The sequence below is a fragment of the Dysidea avara genome, chromosome 4, assembly GCF_963678975.1.
Source record: "Dysidea avara chromosome 4, odDysAvar1.4, whole genome shotgun sequence".
Lineage (NCBI taxonomy): Eukaryota > Metazoa > Porifera > Demospongiae > Dictyoceratida > Dysideidae > Dysidea > Dysidea avara.
The window spans coordinates 10,050,935-10,070,202 of NC_089275.1; the positions used below are offsets into that span (position 1 = coordinate 10,050,935).

Genomic DNA, 19,268 nt, shown 5'->3' on the forward strand with positions numbered 1-19,268 from the left:
ATGTACTGCAGATTTAGATCTCTTAGCTAAATTGTAATATTTTTGCTTTCTTCGCCGTAGTTGTTTAATTGATTTATTTATCCATGGCTTCTTACAGATCCCTGATACCATTTTTGAAGGGACGAATTCATCAAGAATTAACTTGAGGTTGTCACGCAATGAGATCCACAAGTTCTCAACAGGTGTGTCAACAGAATAATTTTCAATAAAACTGTTACTTAAAGTAGAGAACTTGTGATGTATCTGATCAAAATCTGCTTGGTTCCACATGTATACTCTATGTTGCATTCCAGGTGACTTCCTAATATTACAGCATATAGATGTATGGATAATGTCATGATCACTTATGCCTGGTCCAATATAGCAATGGTTTACAAGATTTGGTCTGTTTGTAAAAAAGAGGTCCAAAATGTTTTGGTCACGAGTGGGGACTTTACCAACTGGCTAAAAGAACAATCTGCAGAAAGCTTCAATACAATTTGGTAGATAGTATCACACAAGCTTTCTATGTAGGAGTTATTTCTATCTGGTGGCCTGTACACACCAATAATTATCAATGACTGGTTATTAGGTAAGAGTATCTTGATTGCACAAAGTTCGCAGGAGTTACAACATTGAAGTGCTTGGCAATCAATAGAGTTATTTACTGCAATTAAAACACCACCATATCCAGATCAATTCTCATAGCTCGCAAGCTAAAGCAAACGCCTAAAATTTCGAACGGTCAAATGCCCCACTAGTGGGGCAAAATTTCTGATCAAATCGGCGAAAATCCCCCACTAATCCCTTAGTAAGCCCGGGAGGGGGGTAGTGGGGCTTAACATTGATAGGTGCATTACATCAGTGGATTTACGGTTCCTATACCAGTGAGATAGCTATCGCATACCCAACTATTAAGCGACATGGCATTAAGCAGCACTAACCATTTGTAAGTACAGAACCCAATTGAGCACACAAAAAGACAGCTATGCTAGTACGGATGCGCATCTCAGGTGGAGTAATACACACCACCAGTGAAGTTTTGGTATCCTGGGTGGTAGGATTGTATCCTTCCATGTACCGCCAACTAACTTTCTTACTAAAGTACATGTAGGATAGGGCTGTTGCACATAAATCGCCCTGCAATACTGTCACACGGTATGAACAAACGTACCGCATCCACCTCGCGTTTTCTTAACTTAGGTAGACTCATTTAGAGCAACAGCAGGACATCTCCAAGTCTTCTTGTAGCGGCCAGCTGCATACTTCTTGGATGTAAACACATGCCTAATGGAACACCACAATCGAACACTACATTAATGGGCCGGCTGAACTATCATTAATAAGGACACGTGCGCAATTTTATACATTTCTGGTGCGGAAATGAAAGCTCAATCCAACAAATGATAGCTGTTTGGGGATGTTAGTGTATGATGGCATACAAAGGGTAGCTAGCTAATTCTACCGCCTAAAAACTTTTTTAAAGAAAGAATAAATAAACAAGCTAGGTACTAAGTAGCAATCAAACTATGCCTTACTGAGGAGTAATGGCAAATTGCAAGCTGGTGGAATGTGTAAACGTATAGATCACGTGATGCGTTTTATACGCATAGGGTGGGAATGAGTATATGCCCAGTGCTGCATTGTACTTAACATCTCTCGTATTAGCCGTGCTATTCAACACGTAGTAGATAGAAAGTGTGATGGAATTGATAAGGCAGGCCAGATCACGTGATATCGTTATTAATTTTGTTGAAACTGGCAAGTGAATAAATCATTGTTTACATGATAAAAAGAAGAAACACATGATTACATTACAGATTAACAGTAATTATTTTAATATAATTATATTCAGCTTTTACGCTATTTCCAGATGTGGCAGCCGTATTGTCCCTATCATGTTATCTGTCCAGAGATCATCTACGAAAAGAAACATCACTTTGATCAATTATGAACACATGGCAAGCACGCACGTACGCACGCACGCACGCACGCACGCACGCACGCACGCACGCACGCACGCACGCACGCACACTCAATACACACATACAGAAAATTGCATTGTCTTTGCAACAAACGGCCATGCGCGGTTTGAGCATGCGCGTGTTTTGAATAATAAAACGCGCGCAATTCCGGGTATAACAGTACGCAGGTATCGAAGCCGTTTAATTCCGCGTCAGTTAAATCATTGCATAACCGGAATTATACACACCTTTACGGCAAGTATACCAGGAATGGTAGGATCATCACTAGTTAGCAAATACCAAAACTCTGTATTGTACGCATTTTATTATTCAAAACACGCGCATGCTCAAACCGCGCATGGCCGGTAGTTGCAAAGACAATGCAATTTTCTGTAAGGAGTCAAGCCTGAAAGTACCTGCATCACTAATATAATTAGCACTATCGATAATTTAATTAACAACGCCACCTCACACAATACACACGCACACAAGCACACACAATCACGCACACACATATATGGGGGCCAGACTATATATGGCATTGTGGCGGATATGATAAATTAAAGCCATATGGTTTCGCCATACATTGCTGCATTGACGGGTAAGCAATATTAAAAACAAGCGTATAATCCTTATCTTACCTTTTAACAGCTACTCACATAGAATCCTTTGGCTTCATGTACCCCTCAAATAATGATCCATACATTATTGCAGGGTACTATTTAAATTGTGTAGAAAAATTAGCAGGTTAGTTGAAAACATGAGATAAATATAGTATACATACAACCAAGTATTAATCCTCTAACTCTTGATGTTACTTGTTCAACTTTTTTGCTGAATGACTTAAGCATTTTTACAGTTTAATATTTTAGGATTGCTTTACTTTAATTGTCTACTGATGTGTTCCAAGGATGAAAATTTTGTGAAAACATCAACTTGCAATCCATATAGCGACATTGCGTTTGAGTAGTACCATAGTTGCATTTTGGGCATTGGAATAAGTGAATAGGTGCTGCCCTCAAAAATGGCAGAGGATACAGTTGCCCACCCTCATCCTTCCTAATTCTCAGCTCCTGCAGGATGGCATTTTGATCCTCGGATATACAGTATATGTAAACATATAAGGCCAAGACATAATATCAAAATGTACTATAATAACGTACACTGCTTGAAGTATCGTAGTTTACTACACTGGTATATCCCCAGTATATGGAACAGTTAATTGTTTGTTATTTTAGTAGTTTTTCAGTAAACCCGCATTCACTGATGTTTTACTGATAGTTTAAAACTTAGTAAAATAATTATGTTCCATATACTTAAGTTTACTGACACTTTACTATCAGTATAACTACAGTAAGGCATCTTAACAAATTAGTAAACTAAGAACCTTCAAGCAGTGGTACATTTTTAGATTTGATACAAAAAGGCTTACATTTGAATAATGGCTGTAGCTATACTGTGTCAGTGAACATGCCTCACGGTGACAATAATTATGTATCTGTGGTGTTAGAAAGGTAATCCTACAGTAATAGAGAAGGGAACAAACAATAGTTATTCTATAATGTGTTTCTGTATGCCATACCTTTTGTCTCATATATTGTTTCCAATTTTAGTGTACATTGTGGTGAAACACATTGCAGCTATTGTAATAAGTACGTACTCTTTTTTTGATGCACTGAGGTCTCAGGGCCGCTTTGTACTGATAGCACCGGCCCTTGAATATCCTCATTAGTTTTTTATACTATATTATAGGCTAATTACAGCTGCAGTGTTTAATTAATCAATTGAATGTGGTATGTTTTAAGGCATATGATAGCTAAACATATAATTTAAAACTGATGTGTTTATTACTGTAGGGTGTCCTACAATTTTAAGAACGGACAGAGGAACTGAGAATACAAATAAATTATAGCATTTTTGCAGCCATTTTTGCGAGATCAACATGACGATCCCTTTGCAAAGGAGAAAAGCTTCATGTATGGCCGATCTACTTCCAATCAAGTTTGTTTACCTTGTATTTTATTATTTGTTTGTTTTAATCGTGCACAAACTAGCGTATTGAGGCTTGGTGGGGACAGCTCCGCAAGAATGCTGTGCAATGGTGGATGGATTATTTTAAGGTGTGTGAAATTAGTGTTTCACATGTGATAAGTGCAAAATTGCTATGATTACAGGCTTTGAGAGAATCTGGTGAACTGGATGACAGCAGTGAATATCATACGTAAGTAAAAGAGTGTTGATTATATATGTATGGTGTTGTTGCATATATGCTAATAAACTTACTGTAAACAATTAAAATGCATTGGAGTTTGAAGCAAACCAATTATATTAAAGTATTTCGATTTTGTTTGCATGCATCATCCAGTTTAAGGAAATATTGGCAATGCTTGAAATAAGAAAAAAAATGCTTGGTCACAGTGTCTAAACAACATAGGCGATTCTACTGGGGGGGGTTAGGCACAGGCCCGCCCTGTTGAAAAATAAGTTTTCTAAAATTTAGGGGGAAAGTTGTGGTATAGATATGTATTGTTAGTTTTAGCATTTTAAATGTTTTAGCACTAATTTTAAGCCATTTTATATCCTTATAATTGTAAAAATCCTGCAGCTTCTGGGGTCCCCCCCACCCACCCTGACTCCCTTAAAATTCTGCTTTATGGTACAGTCATACAACATTTTATGCTGTCCCCTCACCTGTATATCAGGTCTAGAATCACCAGTGCTGAACAAACTATGTATGATTAGGCATTTGGTCACACAATTTATACATTAGGTTAGTTATGTGAACATTCTACCAATATCAAGTACATTACTATGATTGAAAATTTTGTGTAGGCCAATGTCAAATTAAAATAGTCATGTTTTCTGAGACAATGTATATTGGCTGGATTATAGTTTGGCTAACACAGCTATAGAATTTGTCAAAATACACATACTTATCACCAATTAAACAATGGATTTTGTGTGTAGTGACTGCCTTCGATACTGTTTTATGGACTTGATACAAGCTGAATTGGATTACGTGGCACATGAATGGAACATTCATAGAATACGACCAAGTAATTATAATCCTGGTGGTATACCAGATAAGCTGTATTTTCTTCCTGAAGATGAAGGTATGATAAACTTAAATTTGAATAAAATGTTATGCAATTATTAGGGACACGATCATATAGACACACCGTGAGTAGTGATGATGTAGAATCTACACGTGAATGGGGTGTCACTAAACCCTGCTCTGTACCAAAGGAGTTCACTGATTTAGCTGAACATGTAATGAGTGAAGATAATATTTCAAAGCCTACAAATGCCGATGAAGCCATAGTATCGTACAAACATCTAAAAAGTGTCTTGAGTTGTTAAATATTTATTTCCCTTAGTTGTTGTATCACAGTCATCATAATTTATTGATTCTCTTTTTCGCATCATACTGCAAACAACCTTCACACACTCTTCTGATGGTTGGGTTGAGGTGTTGTACAGAAGGTAGAGTTTTAGCCACAATAAGTTGTGCCATCTCAGCATGGGTCATTAGTTTTCCCCATGCATGTTTTCTCCCAAACACTTCAGATAAGACTAAACCAAAGCTCCAAACATCAGACGCAAGGCATGTGTTTCCAAAAAAGCATTCTGGTGAAGAATAATAAGGTGTGCCTTCAGCTTTTCCAACATTTGTCATTGTACAAACTGTTATCTTGAGTCTGGCTAATCCCATGCCTGTTAAGTATACATGGAAAGTTCCCTTTTCAACCTGTGAACAATAATTATAATTTCTAACAAACCATAAAATTATTTCATTCATAAATAAGTTTAAAAGTACAATATTTACTTGGTTAAACGCTGCGGCTACTATTACCTTATAGTCTCAAAACTCGATGTGGCGACTATTCAAGCTTAACCACCATTCGATACATGTGAACGATGTTTAAGCCCTTATTTTCACAATTGATTGTGGTCCCCCCTTCAGTGCGGCAACTATTAAAGGTGCGGCATTTAACCAAGTAAATATGGTATATTGTTTTATGTGCAGCAGAAAGTCCAAAGTAATACAAAAGTACTTATGAAGTTCATTTGCACAATGTACATAGCTTTTAAGGTACCATATCAGTGACATCTCATAACATTTATACTCAATCTTTCTCTAGTAGTACTATTAAGGCACCGAAGAACTTGACAAGTACACAGACAATGCTTGCCTATATTACATCAATCTACACATGTACTCACCAATATGTTCATTGGCTTTACATCTCGATGAATAAAAGGAGGCTTTCGTCCATGCATATAAGCAAGTGCCTGTGCCACTTGATCGGTTATCGACAGTTGGTCACTTGCTGAGAGTGGTATTTTCTGTGACAATAATTACACATGTAAAGATTTCAGTCAAGTCAATAAATGTACCTCTTTGAAAAGGAGGTTGAATAAATCTCTACCATGTACATAATTAGTCAAGATGTATACGTGATGTTCATCTCTGGAATACCCCATGAACACAACAACGTTAGGGTGGCGCAGTGAGCTGTTCAGTGTAAACAAATGTTATAAAAGCACGTATGGAAATCATATAGCTATATAACTATTTTATCACCTTAAAACATTAATCTCACTCATGTCGACCTCATCTGATGTCAATGGAATTTGCTTTGCAGCAACAAACGTTCCATTTAGTTCGGACAGGAACACCAATCCATAACCCTCCTTACCAAGTTTACGTCCCAGTGTAAATGATGAAAATGGAATGAAGTGTTCATCTTCGTACATGCGTAAAGATTGAAATTGTGTTACAAAGCTGTGATATATTTACCTATTTTCTTGTCACTGCTGCATTGTACATCTCTCAAAGCCACCTCATCATTTGAGTCAGATGGTATTGTGGCAACAACATGAGAAGTACCTGGCTCTGGTATTGGAGTATGAACATTAACTGGCTCACTGGGAATACCGATGATCTCTTGCTATATTATAGATTTCCAATACACATGATTAAATATCCCACATTCAGAATATACACAAGACTGCTTACTTGTACACAGAATATCCTAGTCTTTGATGGGAACATGCCATGCATGTGTAGATAATCTGCCAAAACTCATGGGCGGCCTTGCAAGGTGTTGGGCAACTTGCTTCCTTGCCCATCTGCCAAAAAATATTCACGACTTGCCACACCTGCTGCGTTTTCCTTGTAACTGAAGAAGTATTTTATTCCTTCCTCAACCAATTCATCATACAGTACGTTGTTGTGGGTGCCATAGAAACCCCAACATTAGGTCCAAGTTCCTTGCAGTGTACACAACGTTGCTTTACATCATCGAACCTCATTCCACCAAGTGTAATCTAACATAATCGAACAAACTTATTGAGTCATTTGCACACATGTGGCTAATGCTCAAGAAGTGGATTCATATACTTTCGGGGTTTCACTTTTGCAACCCACACTTTTGAAGGCTCAGACCAAAAGCGGCAGAAATTTTGAGTGAATTTCAGTTTTTCTCAAGTTCAACATACAGTAAGACCAATTTGGCAACTGCCATTTGATGACATCCTGGACTGTTGCATTATTGTAGTGATGGTACAATCTATCGTATACCGTGTATCTCATGATAATCATATTGTGACAAAGCTATATTGTGATATAAAAATTTCAACTAAATACATAGTAATTGCAATAAACAAGAAACTTTCTCTGATAGAAATTTTCATCATTAGTTGCAACTGCACTCAGAAACTTGTTGTTTGTATAAGTTCTCACCTGTAGACTGGCATCTAATGTTACATGTTAATTGTCGTGATAATTATCATAATCATGATAATTTTGCTTGCAATAATCGCAATGTAAACAATAAGCTATATCGCACATCACTAGATTTTAGTGAATGCTCTATTAGAGTATTTTGATTGTGCTTTATTGATGATTTTTCAAAAAGGGTGCTCCATGGAACCCTCTCAAATCCCCTGGATCCACCACTGATGCTTATTAGAATAGTTAGTTATACACTGACCTTAATTAAAACTGGGTTTCTCTTTTGAACACTAGCAGCACATCTTGTCTTCTTAGAGCTATTTGATCGTTCTCTTCATTGGAGTTGCTTATATTTTTCAATAATCTCAGCTCTTTTACTGCTACCTAGTAAAATGATAGTGCCATGTTGCTAGTGATGCCTATAAAACACTAGCTAGTCACGTTCCTCGTAAGCACCACTTGTCAATTAGAAGTTTAAAACCCTCCATTTCTAGGAAGGGGTCTGGTGAATCATCCGTACCATTCTTGTTCAAAATTGTTGCATGCAAATTAAGGTTAAGGCCTTGGCGGTAAGATTATATGGTTAAGGCCTTGGCGGTAACAACAAATTGTATGCAAAAAGTTGCCAAACAATAAGGTGTGGGCAGACGACAAAATTTTTTCTGGGGGGTACTTATAATCTCTAATTGATAATGTGTTATACTCCTTGATGGAGTCCTACACAGTAATAAATAAATAAATAAATAAATGTCAAGAAGTTAAGGCAATACCATCCGGACAGGAGACTTTCATGCGACTAGCTACATATTATACAAATTAAAGCAGGCATTAAAAGGAAAAATACAAGTTGGCTACAATAAAAATGTTATGAACAAAAAAGATATTTTCTGATAAGAGCTCAAGGCAGAAGATCCTGCTTTTAAAACACCATTGCTCATGAGCACTGCATATAGAGCATTTTGTTTTGACAAAAAACCTGTAGAGAACAGGTTATATAGCGCTTATTATTTAGAATTAGTGTGTACTATTTAGAATGTATTATGCAATGTTTAATCACGTGAGAATACTGTGGCATGTGTTGTGTGTGCTCGAGCTGAGGGGAATCCGTCGACATCACGGCAATCCGGGATAGTTCCAGTTCGTTACGGTCCTGATCGCGAACGTTTTCACATATTGTTTGGTGCTGTGGACCAGTGGGAGTGATTTGCTGACGCAGCTGACTCTACCCTCGACCGGGACTCTTACTTCACCGTACACCGCCAGAAGTCGTGGTACCGTGGCAGACTGCCTAGCAGTTAACGGTACCATTTAAGGCAAGCTTCGTTAACTGTCAGTACTGTTTTTTTTTTGTTCCTGTCGTTTTAGCGAATCATTCTGATGGAGGACCTAACACGCCTTCAAGCTTCCCGGAAGGCCTACAAGTCACACGTCACGAGGCTCTACAATAAGATTGACGACTTGTTTAACTCCGAGACCGACGATTATACTATCACAACCTTGACTACTGCCGTCGAACAACTGAGCAGCAAACAGACTAAGATCGCTGAGCTAGATGAACGGATCACCACGCTGATTAAGGAACCTGAGGAGCTCACTGAGGCTATGATCGAAGCTGGAGAACTCGAGGACTCAATCAGGGATAAGATTGCTAAGGTGAAGAGGTTTATAGAGCTAAATAAGAACAGTGTAAAGCCACATACATTGATAAACCCCACCACTCAACCATCAACTGAGATGGGTCCATTACTATCAAATCCACATATACAACCTATGAGCTCAGCCACTACACTATCACTAGAAGCTAGTCCACTGTTAAACTCTACACACCAGACTGTATCAACCATTGTTAGTAGTGCCCCAATACCATCCATTGTTAGTCTAGCAACTCAACCAACAGCAAGCAGCAATGCCACAGTCACAACAGTGCCACTCGCTACCCCGCTGCTGTTACCTTCTCTAGTGCCTGCTACAAACACCACAGCAAGTCTTAATTCTTTAGCACTTCCAATGTTACCAGTGACCACTATTACAAGTACAACAAGCCTTTCAAGTCATAGCTCTATTACCACCCCAGAACAGAGAAGCCATGTACATGCCTCCTTACAATCAGCTAACAGTCGTCTCCCCAAACTCACATTGCCTACTTTCTCTGGAGACCCCTTAAGCTGGCAAACTTTCTGGGACTCATTCAATGCAGCAGTGCACACAAATCCTGCCTTAGGTGGTATACAAAAGTTTAACTACTTGAAGGCCCAGTTACAAGGAGACGCTGCAAGATCCATAGCAGGTCTTCCACTCACAGAGCTGAACTACCAGCATTCAGTTGCACTACTTGAAGAGAGATTTGGACAGCCCCACAAACTGATCAATGCACACATGCAAGTCCTGTTAGATATGCCTAATGCTACTGCAAGCCTTACCAGTCTCCGTCTGCTTTATGACACAGTTGCAACACACACAAGGGCACTTGCTTCTTTGGGGAAGTCGAAGGACTCGTATGGTGATATAATGGTGTCAGTTATATTGAAGAAGCTCCCTGCAGAGATTAGAAGAAATCTTGCACGAGCACAGGCAAATACTGAGTGGACGTTTGACGAGTTGACAACAGCTATTTTGAAGGAGATCAGAGTTCTCGAATCTGGTTACCAACCAACAGATTTACATGCTTCCTCCAGAAGCACAGCGGCATTTTATGTTGGATCCAAGAGCAATCCCCCAGGTTCTCACTCAGGTACTAAGAAAAGTACAGCTTGTGTCTTTTGTAAGGGCCCACATCCTTCACACTCCTGTGTTACAACAGATCAGCAAGCACGGATTGACATAGTTAAGAAGGAAAACTTGTGCTTTAACTGTTTGGGCCATCATAAGATCTCTCAATGCACATCCAGATTTCGCTGCAAGAAATGCAAGAAACGACATCACACAAGTCTGTGCAGCAGTGAGACACCTAGACCCAATGACAGCAGAAGCATTAACCAAGGTGGTGCATCATCTGATGTTCAAGTTGTCCCTGCCACAACAGTTGGTCTGCTTACTTCAGCACTTAATAGTCACTCCCACAACTATACTTGTTTATTGAAGACAGCTGTTGCCCCTGTTATTGCTGGCTCCATCAAGACACAGGCCAACATCTTATTCGATGAAGGAGCTCAACGCTCATTTATTTCTGCTGAACTTGCTACTGAACTGTGTATTCAGCCGACTTCAACACAAGGAATGGCACTAGCATCCTTTGGCACTACTACAGCTTCATACCAAGAGCTTGGTGTGGCAACTGTAGAGATTGAGACGATATCCGGTGAAGTTATTCCAATATCAGTTCTGGTTATACCATCCATAGCAGCTCCTATTCAAAGCTCAATCAACTCTTCGGTCAGAAACATGTCGTATTTACAAGGTCTCAAGTTGGCACACCCAGTAACCTCCAACCATCAATTCAAGATTTCCATCCTCATTGGGACCGACTATTATTGGACATTTATCCAAGATCACATAGTCAGAGGAGATGGTCCCACAGCTCAGCAATCCAAGCTGGGCTATTTGCTGTCAGGACCAGTACCTTCTCCACTTCTAGAATCATCATCGTCAGTTCTTTTACAACTCACTTCAGCAGTACCTACTCCAGAAGCACCAGATCTAGAACAATTCTGGTCAGTAGAAGCAATTGGCACTACCAGTGACAAATCATCTGACTCATCATTCCTACAGACATACCAAGATACTTGTGTTTATCAGTCACCCACAGGAATGTATGTAGCAAGATTCCCATGGAAGGAAGACAGACCATTCTTACCATCAAATTTTGCCATTTGTCAGAAGAGAACAACTCACCTGCTCAACAAGTTAAGGAGTACTCCACAACTCTTGAAGATCTATGATGAGATAATACTGGAACAAGAGAGACGTGGATTTATTGAGAGGATTAATGATCACAGTACCAACAATACACACTATTTACCACATCGCCCTGTGAAGAAGGATTCCACCACAACACCTATTCGTATCGTATACGACTGTAGCTGTAGAGAACATTCAAATTCTCCTAGTCTCAATGACTGTTTGATGGTGGGGCCTCCATTCCTTAATAACCTTTGTGCCATCTTACTCAGATTCCGTAATCATAATTATGCGCTTTCTACAGACATCGAGAAGGCCTTTTTGCATGTTCAGTTGCATAATGATGATCGGAACTTTACTCGCTTCCTATGGCCAAAGCTACCAGATAAACCAGACAGCAAGTTTCAGGCGTACCGCTTTGCAGTTGTACCATTTGGCTCCTGTAGTTCCCCCTTCATGCTTGCTGCTGTTCTTAGTCTACATCTAAACAATACGCCTTCACCCATAGCTGATGATATGAAAGAGAATCTATACGTAGATAATATTTTGTCGGGCTGTGATACAGAGGAGGAAGTAGTACAGTACTACACTCAAGCTAGAACAATCATGGGTAAGGCAAAGTTTAACCTGCGGTCGTGGTCCTCTAACAGTCAACAGCTCCAAGAACTTGTAGCCAAAGAGAAGACAGGAGATCCTAGCACAACAGTTGGAATTTTGGGGTTACAGTGGAACATAGCAACTGATACTTTGTCGCTCTCCCCAAAGAAGTTGTCCACTAACACAAGTCTACTTACCAAGAGAGACGTGTTGCAAACATCCTCACAGATCTATGATCCTCTAGGATGGGCTACACCCATTACAATTAAGGCCAAGATACTACTTCAAGATATTTGGCAAAGCAAGCTCTCTTGGGATGAGCCTCTACCAACTGATATCAGAGACAGATGGATCGGTATTCTTGCTGACTTGTTTGAGTTACCCAAGCTAACAGTACCAAGACCCTACTTCACACCATCTAATCAGAGGTACAGTACTTGTAACATGTATGTGTTTTCAGATGCCAGCACCAAAGCTTATGGCACAGTAGTGTACTTATGTCAGCAGGGCAAGGTCTGTTTAGTGATGTCCAAGAGCCGAGTTGCTCCTACCAAGACTGTTACACTACCCAAACTAGAGTTAATGGCTGCAGTAATGGCTTCTCGACTAGCTAACTTTGTCAAGTCTTCACTACATAGTTACAATTTATCTACCAATACTCACTTATGGACTGATAGCCAAATTGTGCTGTATTGGATTTACAAACAGACCAGTTCGAAGCCATTTATCAATCACCGTGTCACTGAAATTGTCAACTCCTTCCCACCTAAGATGTGGTCATTTACTCCAACATCAGACAACCCAGCTGACCTACTTACAAGAGGCATATCAGCCCAGCAGTTATTTTCTTCACAGTTTTGGCTTCAAGGTCCCTGCTGGTTACCATCAGAATCTGAATGGCCCAAGTGGTTGCCAACAGGTATTCTACACATCAACATAGCAGAAGCTGAGGAGGAGGTAGAAGTGACTACACCAGAAGATGACGCCAGCATTACTACAGGTATTTCAAATGTTGTCACCATCACACGCCATAGTAACATTTACAAGTTGTTAGCTGTAACTGCATATGTTTTGAGGTTTACTCACAATTTGTCTCGACAACACACTAGACTAAGTGGACCCTTGAGTGCTTCTGAATTGCAGGCAGCTAAGAAGCTCTGGATCTCAAGCAGCCAGCACTCATGTTTCAAGGAGGAACTCTCCTATTTGATGAAGAGGAGCAAGCACCATTGCCCTACGCTGGTTAAGCAGCTGAGATTGTTCCTTGACAAGAGTAACCTCATACGATGTGGTGGCAGAATACACAATGCCCCTGTAGCAGATGCTGCCAAATTTCCAATTCTACTACCCCCCAAACACTTACTGACTGACATGTTTATACAACAAACACACAAGAAGCTTCACCATGCTGGAGTCAGTGCCACCGTAACCGCGTTGAGACAAGTCTTCTGGATTCCGACTATTCGACAACGTGTCAAGAAGCAGCTACGCCAGTGTGTGACATGCAATAAACTTATGGGTAAACCTTACCAAGCTCCAGATCCTCCACCGTTACCAAGAATGCGTGTAGAAGCATCTCAGCCATTTAAAGTCACAGGAGTTGACTTCACTGGGGCACTGTATGTAAGAGACACAACAGGAGAGAGGAAGGTTTACATATGCTTGTTTACCTGCGCCTGTGCTAGGGCAGTTCATTTAGAAATTGTACATGACTTAACTGTGGATAGTTTTTTACTTGCTTTTCGTAGATTCTCAAGCCGAAAGTCACTCCCAACACAGATGCTATCTGACAATGCCTCTACTTATCTTGCTGCTGCGGAGGAAATTAAGGAACTGTTTAAATCTGATGATCTGAAGGAAGCTTTGGGGCGTCAACATGTCACATGGAGTTTTATACCTAAACGGGCCCCATGGTATGGGGGGTTTTGGGAGCGCCTTATAGGCCTCACAAAGCAGGCAGTAAAGAAAACCCTAGGAAGAACGTTTGTATCACTGCAAGTTTTAGAGACGGTTGTTGTTGAGATTGAGAGCATACTTATTGATCGACCACTTACTTATGTGTCAACCGATATTTCTGACCCTGAACCTCTTACCCCGGCTCACCTCATGTACGGCAGAAGAATAGTGTCTGCTCCACACCCTATTGATGACCAGGAGGAGATCACTGATCCATCCTACTTGACTGGCAAAGACATGAGAAAGGCTGTAAACAAGCACTCAAGACTTATTCAACAGTTCTGGCTTCGTTGGAAAAGGGAATATTTAACTGCCCTTAGAGAATTTCACAAAGCTTCAGGAAATAACAAACAGTGCATCAAGAAGGGTGATGTTGTGTTGGTCCATGATGACACCCCAAGACTCCACTGGAAGTTGGCTATAGTGGATGATTTAGTCAAGGGAAATGATGGATTAGTTCGCTCAGTCCACATTTCAACTGCTAACTACAAGACTAATAGACCCATCACCAGACTATATCCGTTGGAAGTTGTCAGCAATCCAAATAACAATTTGACTGGAGAGAGTACAGAGGATAGTTCAACCCCAGTAAGTATGCAACAACAATCTAATACTGATGTTCAAAGTGATGGTCCAGTACTACCAAGACCTAAGAGAGCAGCTGCTACTAGAGCTATGAAGACAATTTCAGAGTGGACTAATACACTACGCCGCCCCCCGGAGAAAATGTAGAGAACAGGTTATATAGCGCTTATTATTTAGAATTAGTGTGTACTATTTAGAATGTATTATGCAATGTTTAATCACGTGAGAATACTGTGGCATGTGTTGTGTGTGCTCGAGCTGAGGGGAATCTGTCGACATCACGGCAATCCGGGATAGTTCCAGTTCGTTACGGTCCTGATCGCGAACGTTTTCACATAAAACCAGACAGCTCTACAGACATAGGCGGATCTGAGGGGGGGCCAAGGGGTGCTGCGCCCCCCCTGGCCCTTCCCTGGCCCCCCTTGTACCTACAGTACCATATGTATACCAGAAACTAGAATCATGCATTCACACTGCATTTAGAAGTATAGAAAGCCAATGGGCAAATAGAAGACAACGCTTATAAATGTGCCTAACATTTATAGTTAAACTGTCCCCCGTAAAGAAAGTGAGGCAAATATATTTGAATTTTTGTGCAAAGATCGAGATACTCTAATAGAGCAGTCACTACTCTAATAGAACAGTCGCAATTCTGATGTCATCAATTTACAAATTTTACAAATCATAACAATGTTAGCTACTCCTTATTTTGATTTGGTATACACTTTACCATCAAACAGGTTATCTCAGATAGGCTAACCAATCTTTGTACGCATTGCAAATCATACACTTTTTAAGCTAAGCGTTATCAAAAATGCTCTGAAATTCAAACCTGGGAGGTCTGATTTTTAAAATTTTCTCCAACTACAGTTTTACAAACTGTATGTCCATCGTTCATCCAGCTATATGCTGAATAAGGTTATGCAAATGAATATAACTTGTATTCTAGAATTTCCCCATAGCTCATAGTAGAATAAACACTGTTGTGCACTAAAACTTATTGCCCCCCCCTTGGCCCCCCCTGACAGTGTCTCCTAGATCCGCCTATGTCTACAGACCAAAGCCAGGTTTATACATTAAAGTCAATATGCACGTGCTCGAACTACGTTCAGTATGTGTAACAAGATAACGGTTGCTGGCTTACTTGCAGTTGGTGTAGGGGGTTGGATACTATGATTGGGTCCATATCTCATAATAGCTCCTGTGGTGGCTGATGATCTGCCCTTGCCAATGATATTGATGGCTTCGTCTCCCGTAATCTTGCCTTCCTTAACGCACTTGAACAAAAAAGAAACTTCATCTTTTCCCGCCATATCCACGCGCACTTTTAAGTTGCACAGTAAGAACTCTTAATTACGCATTATGACGTCGTATGCCACGAAGAAATTCTATGTAAATCTTAGAGAAGTACTGATCACGTGCACATGACGTCTTATTTCTCAAAGAAATTGTATGGAAATTTTTGAGAAACGAGAAAAGATCGAGAAGTACTAAAGAAATTTTAGGGAAAGTTTCAAGAATAGAGAAAAAATTGAGAAAAAGGTGAGAAACTTTAGAGAAACTGTTGAGAAATGAGAAATGAAAGAAATTTCCGGGAAATAGACCGGAGCGGGCCACCGTACTTTAGAGACTTTGGCACACAGTATTCGAAATGAATGTTGTCTGTATATTTTTACACATGGAACCACGAGATAATAAAGGTAAGAAGTAGTACACATACCGAGACAGTGCAAAACGAGCTCCAACAAGGAAAGCAGACCGAAATTTTTAAAATCGCACACAAATAGGCTTATTTGTGTTGCATTATATACTATAAGCTTCGCCCTTATTCGAGTTTATAAACGCTATCATAGGGAAACACCATCTCGCCCAATACCTCCATGCACAAAGTCCCCACACTACGGCGGCCATTTTGTTTTGTGACATCACAGATATGCACGCTACGTCAAGAAACGTAATTGCGGATATCACTCATACCTCAGTCCCCACACTAGCACGGCCATTTTGTTTTGTGACGTAAGAAAACGTCATTGCGGATATCGTCCATTGCAAATTCCCTAAAATTTATATCGGTAATTCCAAGGGATTAATTCTGTGCAATCAAGAACGCTTAGCCGATAAGATTCCGATCATATACTAACCAATCACTCAACAGGTTAGTTTAAAAATATATATTTGAGGACAAGTTGTATGTAGTAACATGCCGAAAACACGTGTTTGAACGGGTGTTCAACCGCATAAATTTTTCGTTAAATGCATGGATCCTTTCTAGCTCTTAACGCTAAAAACTGTAAGGCGAATTGCCCGGCTTTGATCGATGAATCTGAAGAACCAAACCTCGACGTGTCCGTTAACGCAAAGTTCGCAAAAGTTAGCTATATAGTGCCAATTGTTTAGTAGACAGTTACCAGTAATTGTTAGCTCAATCCAATGGACTCTTCCAATAGCTAACTGACTATCCTACAAGATTCGTGGATTTTTGTTGCTAACTGATATGTCTAATTATAGTACATGTAGCCTATGTATGTATGTATGTAAGTATTATTAGGCTGCTGGTACAAGTTACCAGCAGATTCTCTAACATAAAGTTTAATATATATTATATATAATATATAGCTATTATGTGGAATAAGAAAAATCTATATTCTAGCTAGCTATGCGGAAATCGGAATAGCTAATAATTCATAAGGTATTGAGTCTGACAAAGTGTTCTTGACTACAGTAGTTAGCTAGCTGTGGAGTGAATCGCAAATGATGCATGGCATTTTATATTGATAAATTAGGTTGATTGCTTAATGTGATTTGGAAAAAAGTCACGTGTATGGCTGCCTTCAATAGGTTCAGCGCCACCTTTAGCTTTATGTAGCTTTTTATTTTTATCGCCTTTTCCTACTTAGTCTACGTAGGGGGTAAATTACGAGTAGTAGGTACCCTCATAAAGTGTATATTATCTATGATACCCTGGACTCAGCAACCATAGATAGCTATAAACTAACTTATTTTGTATCTAAGTGCATACATGTAGCTAGCTATTGATTGGTATAACAAATTTCCTCGATTCATCAAACACTTTGGTTGTTTTACACTTTTGTCTATATACTTTCAGTGGAAAAGATAATAAAATTACAACTATAATATATATATATACGATATATACTTTTTGTTTGTTTCAGATAATAGCTAAACAGGGATTGAAGATGATTATTCGTTTGATAACACTTGCAGTAATTTTGATAGCTAATGCATTGAAGATCTGTAAATTCTGTGTCAAAGAATGAGGAGTACAACTGTAATTGTTTGTAAGGTCAAAATGTAATGTTATCTGATAACACTTTTGTTAAAGTTGTTGAATAGCTAATTATTTTGTTCATTGTGATGCAAGTTACATGTACAGTATTTCTACAATAGTGTGGAGTTCATGCTCAAGGGACATTGACTTATTACCAAAAATAATATGTATAGATTACAAAATACGTACACATTATGAATCAAAATATTAATGCTATACTTACAGTACTATCAAGATTAGCTCTATATTTAGCAATGCCACCTGTATGAAATTCAATAAGTTTATACAGACTAGCTATCTTTTATGTATGGCAGCTTGATACCATCATCCCTTGTATCCACTGAAGAAAATTACTGCTCATTTATGTAGTATCTGATTGTCCTTAGAATTAGTACAATCCTTATGCAGTGTCACATGCAGTATAGTCTGTTCATAATATATGTGACCGGATTTTGGAAAATCACCTTTATTTTCATGCATGCCTGAAACAATTAGATTTTTGAAACTAGCATGGTGCTATTAATAGCAGAAAGCACTTTTAATAATATTTCTAAAACGTTTCTTGCAATTCAAGGTATCTATTGTTAATTCTACCCTTAAATGGATAGAAATTAAACTTATAATGCTGTGTTTCAGAGCTAAATATTGAATGTGTCGAATGCACCCATAAGGGTGATTTTCCAAAATTTGGTCACGTATTTATACTTTAATTATATAAAAAGCCTCTTATTTTTCCCATTTTGATATGGGTTGTATGAGGTGTTAAACATGTAGCTATATTATGCTCTTTGACATTCCCTTTGCATGGTTTTTTAAGTTCCTTGAAGTGTGACCATTCAGCAAATAACTTAGCTAGATTGATTTTTCCATGCAGAGAAATTAGCACTATTCCATGAGTGTAATTGTGACAAAAAGTTGGAAAATCACACATAAGGGAAAATTTGACATGTAAAATATTATTAAGTAGTAAGCTTCTTGACATAAATCCACTTACTGATGATTTTAATCAATTCTCAATTCCTTAAAAGTTGACCCTACCCTAAGCATTTAATTCTAATTATTTCATGCACAACAATAGGTGATTTTCCAAAATTCATAATCTTTGTACCTCTTTGTTGGATCATACAATGCCTTAGATTTAATTAATTTTTTCATGATCACTGATCCTAGGAGCAGGGTACCAGGGTGGGTCTGTTTGTAAAAAAAAACCAACAAATCTACAGTAAAACATTTTTGTTTAAAGTTAACTAATTGTGCAAATTCAGTAATGCATCTTGATTAGATAAGGATACCTGTGACTTGTTATTGATTCATTTGACCAGTC

General features: G+C 39.0%; 4 protein-coding genes and 1 long non-coding RNA gene across 7 annotated transcripts; 3 read left to right on the forward strand and 2 right to left on the reverse strand.

Annotated features, from left to right (window-relative positions):
• Positions 1-122: 122 nt before the first annotated feature.
• Positions 123-5,368, forward strand: LOC136254276 (uncharacterized). 3 transcript variants are annotated; one of them, XM_066046944.1, is made up of 6 exons: positions 123-182; positions 3,800-3,944; positions 3,998-4,063; positions 4,118-4,164; positions 4,911-5,056; positions 5,101-5,368. In XM_066046944.1, exons 2-6 carry the CDS (start codon positions 3,918-3,920, stop codon positions 5,301-5,303), a joined length of 489 nt encoding a protein of 162 aa, XP_065903016.1. In that variant the 5' UTR covers positions 123-182; positions 3,800-3,917; the 3' UTR covers positions 5,304-5,368. The 3 variants fall into 3 exon arrangements, with proteins under 3 accessions (XP_065903016.1, XP_065903017.1, XP_065903015.1); XM_066046945.1 differs by lacking the exon at positions 123-182 and adding an exon at positions 2,537-2,690; XM_066046943.1 differs by lacking the exon at positions 123-182 and having other exon boundaries at positions 3,798-3,944.
• LOC136253536 (uncharacterized) lies at positions 5,338-6,224 on the reverse strand. Its single transcript, XM_066046205.1, has 2 exons — positions 6,168-6,224; positions 5,338-5,691 (listed from the first exon to the last, which is right to left on the reverse strand). Exons 1-2 carry the CDS (start codon positions 6,222-6,224, stop codon positions 5,338-5,340), a joined length of 411 nt encoding a protein of 136 aa, XP_065902277.1.
• On the reverse strand, positions 5,621-7,154 carry LOC136252664 (uncharacterized). Its single transcript, XM_066045207.1, has 5 exons — positions 6,964-7,154; positions 6,745-6,895; positions 6,529-6,691; positions 6,168-6,290; positions 5,621-5,691 (listed from the first exon to the last, which is right to left on the reverse strand). Exons 1-4 carry the CDS (start codon positions 7,006-7,008, stop codon positions 6,254-6,256), a joined length of 396 nt encoding a protein of 131 aa, XP_065901279.1. The 5' UTR covers positions 7,009-7,154; the 3' UTR covers positions 5,621-5,691; positions 6,168-6,253.
• A 1,903-nt stretch (positions 7,155-9,057) lies between these two features.
• On the forward strand, positions 9,058-14,802 carry LOC136253537 (uncharacterized). Its single transcript, XM_066046206.1, has one exon. It carries the CDS (start codon positions 9,058-9,060, stop codon positions 14,800-14,802), a length of 5,745 nt encoding a protein of 1,914 aa, XP_065902278.1.
• A 908-nt stretch (positions 14,803-15,710) lies between these two features.
• Positions 15,711-18,062, forward strand: LOC136252932 (uncharacterized). The gene is made up of 2 exons (XR_010699849.1): positions 15,711-16,810; positions 17,829-18,062. It is a non-coding gene; the product is annotated as an uncharacterized lncRNA (long non-coding RNA).
• The last annotated feature ends 1,206 nt before the right edge of the window (positions 18,063-19,268 follow it).

What these genes read in the sequence shown, in the direction of transcription:
- LOC136254276 (XM_066046944.1), top strand. Translation starts at nt 3,918, where the DNA reads ATGTATGGCCGATCTACTTCCAATCAA. An exon ending in GCCGATCTACTTCCAATCAA is followed by an intron (nt 3,945 to 3,997) that starts GTTTGTTTACCT and finishes TGCACAAACTAG; the next exon opens with CGTATTGAGGCTTGGTGGGG. An exon ending in TTTTCTTCCTGAAGATGAAG is followed by an intron (nt 5,057 to 5,100) that starts GTATGATAAACT and finishes TGCAATTATTAG; the next exon opens with GGACACGATCATATAGACAC.
- LOC136253536 (XM_066046205.1), bottom strand. Translation starts at nt 6,224, where the DNA reads ATGCATGGACGAAAGCCTCCTTTTATTCATCGAGATGTAAAGCCAATG. An exon ending in TAAAGCCAATGAACATATTG is followed by an intron (nt 5,692 to 6,167) that starts GTGAGTACATGT and finishes TATTGTTCACAG; the next exon opens with GTTGAAAAGGGAACTTTCCA.
- LOC136252664 (XM_066045207.1), bottom strand. Translation starts at nt 7,008, where the DNA reads ATGCATGGCATGTTCCCATCAAAGACTAGGATATTCTGTGTACAA. An exon ending in CTAGGATATTCTGTGTACAA is followed by an intron (nt 6,896 to 6,963) that starts GTAAGCAGTCTT and finishes TCTATAATATAG; the next exon opens with CAAGAGATCATCGGTATTCC. An exon ending in AGTGAGATTAATGTTTTAAG is followed by an intron (nt 6,291 to 6,528) that starts GTGATAAAATAG and finishes TTATTGTCACAG; the next exon opens with AAAATACCACTCTCAGCAAG.
- LOC136253537 (XM_066046206.1), top strand. Translation starts at nt 9,058, where the DNA reads ATGGAGGACCTAACACGCCTTCAAGCTTCCCGGAAGGCCTACAAGTCA.